At 36.4% G+C, this 6000-nt stretch overlaps 1 protein-coding gene across 1 annotated transcript in view; it reads left to right on the plus strand.

Annotated features, from left to right (window-relative positions):
* DCDC1 (doublecortin domain containing 1) overlaps nt 1-6000 on the plus strand; it is a 680259-nt gene that overhangs the window by 72857 nt on the left and 601402 nt on the right. Inside the window, exon 7 of the mRNA XM_007943315.2 lies at nt 1023-1119. Within this exon, the coding sequence (XP_007941506.2) occupies nt 1023-1119 (97 nt within the window). The remainder of the gene's footprint in view (nt 1-1022; nt 1120-6000) is intronic.

Raw genomic sequence — 6000 nt, forward strand, 5'->3', positions numbered from 1 at the left:
GAGAGTTTACAAAGACTTATAGCTAGAAAAGCCACACTAAGTAATTTACTACACCGTAATTTGTTGGCTGGGACAATTTTGGTCAAATCTTACTTTCTCCTCTTGACTGAAATAGTGGCAAATGAAAACCAGAGGTTGTGGCCTGTATACCCATATAGACTTCCAGAAAAATGAACAAATCTCTCTTGACAGAAGTACAACCAGAATGCGCCTTAGAAGCGAGAATGGCAAGACTTTGTCTCACGTCCTTTGGACATGTTACCAGGAGGGACTAGTCCCTGGAGAAAGATATCATGCTTGATAGAGGGTCAGTGTAAAGGAGGCAGACCCTCAATGATATGGATTGACAGAGTGGCTGCAACAATGGGCTCAAATTTAGGAATGATTGTGACGATTTTGCAGGATTTGACACTGTTTCGTTCTATTGTACATAGGGTCACTATGAGTTGGAAGCAACTCATTGGAACCTAATAACAACAACAATAACAACAGAGGATCTTTGGAGTAGAGTAGGTTGGAAGTTGTAAATTGGGGCTTACACTTATGGAAGATGGCTCATAAAAACATGTGAAAAGGTATCATGTATTGGAGGAGGATGGACATTGTTGAGCCTGATGGGTTGTTGACTTGGCTTTGTTGGCTAGGACAATTTTGGTCAAATCTTACTTTCTCCTCTTGACTGAAATAGTGGCAAATGAAAACCAGAGGTTGTGGCCTGTATACCCATACTTCCTCAGTTGGTGGCCATGCCAGGAGCTATAAACACACCAGATGCACTTTGGGGTGGAAATGACTACAAGAACTGTAAACAAATAGACTAAATCAAAAAGAGCTTATTTATTAGATGTCTTCCCCAGTGCTTATCAAGAAGATCCTGGCATGGTGGTTTTAAATTTCAGTATGAGAAAAGTCTCCTAAGGTATAAGAAATTAATAACACATGAATTTGTAAAAGTAGTATTTTAACAAGTTTAACAGGTACAGATTAGTGGAAATGTATTTCAATTAACCTTAATATTACAGGAAAATGGCAGCACTAAATGTTTTTCAATTATGAATTTTAAGAATGACCTTACAAGTAGAGGCTTCATTTCAGGACTTTTGACAAAAACTTATACAGGTAATAATTCATACTTTACTCATAAAATGATTGTTGAAGATTGGCATTATTTAAACACTACAAAGATCTTTAATTCTGAAAATAGAAGAGAATGACAGTGTTACTGATGCATTATTAATTTCTAGTTCCTGATTTTCTAGTGTCTGTTTTTCAACTCATTTAACTCTTAAAACTTGGCTTGCATAATCATTTATTTTTACTAAAATGTGCTAAAGCACATTGAAAAGAAGAATGTTTGAGTTAGAAAGTGGTGTAATTTTACTTGACTGATACTTTAAGAGCCAAAGGCAGCAATATTTGAACTAATTTAAAAAATCATTACAATTTTGGTTGACATAATTGGGACTGTCTTTAAGTATCTCATATTTTACTTAATTTAATTGGTAAATTATAACTTTGGAGGATATTTAAATATTTGAACTTTCACTGGTAACTAGGGAATATAATTTGTGCCAAAGGACTTCATTATACTTTTAAATAGTAGATTTATAATCTTAATAAGTCAAGAACTGAACATAAAGGATGTGAAGAGAAAGAATGTGGGGAACCTAAGGAGGAGACTGTCTGCTTAGGAAAATATTATTCAGATGATTAGCTAAGGAGGAGTTTGAATTCTGTCATGAGTATGTTGGTAGACACAGTGATGAAAGCATCAGGGATATAGAGAAAGAGAGACAGGATGGAGATGAATAAAGAGGAGATAGTTTGAAATATTCATTATGGATAGTGGGAGGGAGATTTGGCCAAAGGAATGAAGTAGAAGTGACTGAGCACTGTTGAGGGACCATGGATGTTGGTGATCATGAGTAAAATGGTAAGGCAGATATGCTCGGTTGGACTACTTTCTTCAGCAGCTCCAGGTTTCAGAATGCTTGGACAAAAAGTCACATGGAAGAAAACAACCAATAGTAAAATTTACTAGTAAGAGTCCAGCTGTGTTAGTTATTTAGAATATTTTTAAAAATGATGATGGAAGTCCCGGTAAGATGGTAGAATAGGCAGAAAGACTACACAGACCCTCTTCAACAAAGAAAAGGGGAACCAGTTAACACAAATACAGAAGATAATGCTGAACCCACGAGGCTTGAAGGGAAAGATATAGAAGTGGACTAAACTCCAATTAGCAGAAGAATTTGCATGAGAACACCAAAAAAGGAGACATATGGAGCTAAGGTCTGGCAGTGATCCTGACAGCATAGACAGCTTGGATGTTGCCAAGTGAATTAACCTAAAAATCAGTGCTGCTGGCCAGGGACTGCATGGAGGACTGCTCTGGTAACTGGTGAATAAAAGGAGAAGCAGTGAAGAGGAAGGCGGGCTGAGCTGTGGAATTTTGTCTGTCTGGAGGGTACAGCCATTTTGAATGTTTATAAGAGGTTTGACCATTTTGGATATTTAAAGCGACAGCATTCTCCCAGATTCCAGGGACTTAAGAACAGGTTCCACTTACTGGGAACCTCAAAGACATTCCGGATGTGGACGACTGGAAAGGTGTAACATTCTCCTTGTTACTCTTATATCCCACACCCTCTTGGTGAATGAAGGTGTGGCCATCCCTCACTCCCAGCCACCTTCTAGGCCAGCAGAAATTCTATCCAAGACTGTGTGCTTGGTCGGAGCCTGGGTGCCCTGCCCCGCCCTGCCCCGGTTTTTTATTTTTTCTGTTTTTAACTACTATTATCATTATTACTTTTGTCCTTTTTACTATTATTCTTTATTCTTCCCCTCTCAGGTTCTAGTTTTCAGCTTTTTTTCTTTTTCCTGTTCCTGGTTGCAGGTTTTTTTTTTTTTTTTTTTTCTTTCTCGTAGTTAACCCTGTTGCTTGTTTTTCTTTTTGTGTTTTTCCAATTTTTTTCTTCATTATTCTCCTTCTCTACCTTTTTTGTCTTATTGCCCTCTCCCCAGATATTGCATTTTTTTTCCTTTCCTTTTTTTGGTTACTGTTCCTGTGTGATAACACAGTGTGTGTTTTGTCCATTTGCTTTTCCTTTTTTGATGGCTATTCAATTGTTATTTTTGTCTAACTGAGTGGAAGACAGCAACAGTCCCCATACAACACAACTACACCCAAACCTCCTGCAGCTTCACTTACTGAGTGAGAGCCACCACTTCCTTCTCTACCAACAGGCCAAGGATAAACAACTACCAAGAACAGCCTGACTTACCCTTGGCTGCTCTTCACAAACAGTTAGCAGAGATCTAAATGCGATAACTCCATGATGTCTCGGAGGCAACAGATCATCACAGTCTACACAAAGAATCAAGATAAAATGGTAGAAGCAAGGGAGCTGGATACAGACCCAGAACACATCCCTGAGGAAGAAGCAGCATTGGACCTCTCTGATAAGGAATTCAAAATAATTATATTTAGGTATCTTCAAAGGATTGAGAGGCAGATGAAGGAAAACACAGATAAAACCCTAGAAGAATTTTGAAAGAAAATACAAGAACAAAATGACAAAATAAATGAGGAACTGGAAATTATTCTAAATCTACAGATAGAAAACCAGAAGATTAATACTAAATTGTTAGAAATAAATAACACATTGAAAGGGTAGAGGAGTAGAATTGACGAAGTGGAAGAGAGAATTAATCAGATTGAAGACAAATACCTGAATACTTCTTTGGAAAGGGATCAATCAGAAAAAAGGTCAAAACAAAATGAAGAAAGCCTAAGGTTCGTGTGGGATAGCATCAAAAGGAATAACCTACATGTCATTGGAATTCCAGAAAAGAAAGAGAAAAATAAAACCACTGAGAAAATTGTCCAAGATTTGGAGGAGAAATTCCCTGGTATGATAAAAGATGAGAATATATCCATTCAGGAAGTCCAACGAACCCCAAACAGGATAGACCCCAAAAGAAAATCACCAAGACATATCATCATCAAACTCATCAAAACCAAAGACAGAGACAGAATCCTGAAAGCAGCACAAGAAAAACAAAAAGTTACTTACAAAGGGCAACCAGTAAGAATAAGCTCTGATGTCTCAGCAGAAACCATGCAAGCAAGAAGGCAATAGGATGGTATATAAAAAACCCTGAAAGAGAAAAATTTTCAACCAAGAATTATATACCTGGCAAAATTGTCCCTCAAATATGATGGTGAAATTAGGAGATTTCTAGATAAGCAGAAACTAAGGGAATTTGTTAAAACCAGCCCAAGCTTACAAGAGATACTAAAGGGTGTCCTTTGAACAAAGAACAAAAAATAGCAAATAACAACCAGCCACTAATACACAAGATGACATAACCCAGAAACCACAGCTATGGACATATCCAAAGTAAAATAAGCTTACAAGACTGTAAACAGGGAACCAGAGACATCAATTGGCAAGTGAAGACAACTATAAACCAAAAAGAGGGAAAATACTGTGTAGTTCCAGAACTTCTAAATGGCGAAGAAGTCATGAGAGTTGCAAGATAGAATGGACTGTTCTAAACCCAGGGAGAAAATTATAAATGAGAGGGTAACCTCAAAGAAAAATGATAAACCTTCACATTACAATAAAAAAAAAGAAGACAAGCACACATATACAGCAAATACTAAAACAACAGCAATAAAGGCAAAGATAACATGATTCATAAACATCATGAGCTCAGCAAAGAAAATAATATGGAACAAAGAAACCAGGGACACCATGCAAAAACACATAAGAAAATAACAGCAACCAATTCATACTTGTCAATAATTACACTGAATGTGAATGGATTAAATGTACCACTCAAGAGACGGAGAGTTACAGTATGGATAAGAAAACAAAACCCATCAATATGCTTTCTACAAGAGACACACCTTAGAGATAATGACAAAAACAGATTGAAAATTGAAGGTTGGAAAAAGATGTATCAAGCAAATGGCAACCATAAAAGAGCAGGAGTGGCAATATTAATTTCTGGTCAAATTGACATGAAGACAAAAACCACCATACGAGACAAGGAAGAACATTATATAATGATTAAAGGATCAATTGAAAAAGAAGATTTAACCATAATAGATATGTATGGATCCAATGAAAGAGCCCCAAACTACATAAATCAGTCTTTAAGAGTTGACAAGACAAATAGATGACCCACAGTCATAGTGGGTGACTTTAATACACGACTTGCAATGAAAGATAGAACAACTGGAAAGAAATTCAACAAAGATGTAGAAGAGCTAAACAATACAAACCACCAACTTGACCTTGTAGACATCTACAGAGCACTTCACCCAACAACAGCACAATACACGTTCCTTTCCAGTGCACATGGAACATTTTCCATGATAGACCATATGTTAGGCCATAAAGCAAGCCTTAATAAGTTTTAAAACATTGAAATACTGTAAAGCATCTTCTCAGATCATAATGCTATCAAATTTAGAAATCAATAAAAGGAAGATTAACTGGAAAAAGAGTAAACACATGGAAACTAAACAACACCCTCCTTAAGAAAGATGGGTAAGAGAAAAAATAAAAATTGAAATTCAAAAATTCCTTGAGTCAAACAAGAATGAAAACACAACATATCAAAATCTTTGGGACACAGCAAAAGCAGTGATCAGAGGACAATTTATAGCAATGAATGGATACATCAAACAAGAAGAGCCAAAATCAACACTTTAAACCAACATCTCTAACAATTAGAGGAAGAACAGCAAGAAAAGCCCACAGTCACCAGAAGAAAGGAAATAATCAAGACTGGAGCAGAAATCAATGAAACAGAAAATAGAAGGGCAATAGAAAAAATCAACAAGACCAGAAGTTGGTTTTTTAAAAGATTGATAAATTTGACAAACCACTGGCAAATTTGACAAAGGAAAAGAGGGATAGAATACAATTAACACTAATAAGAAACAAAATGGGTGACATCACAACAGAATCAACTGAAATAAAAAGA

Source organism: Orycteropus afer, unplaced genomic scaffold, assembly GCF_000298275.1.
Source record: "Orycteropus afer afer isolate SDZICR_OR568_19922 unplaced genomic scaffold, OryAfe1.0 scaffold00103, whole genome shotgun sequence".
In the NCBI taxonomy this organism is placed as follows: Eukaryota; Metazoa; Chordata; class Mammalia; order Tubulidentata; family Orycteropodidae; genus Orycteropus; species Orycteropus afer.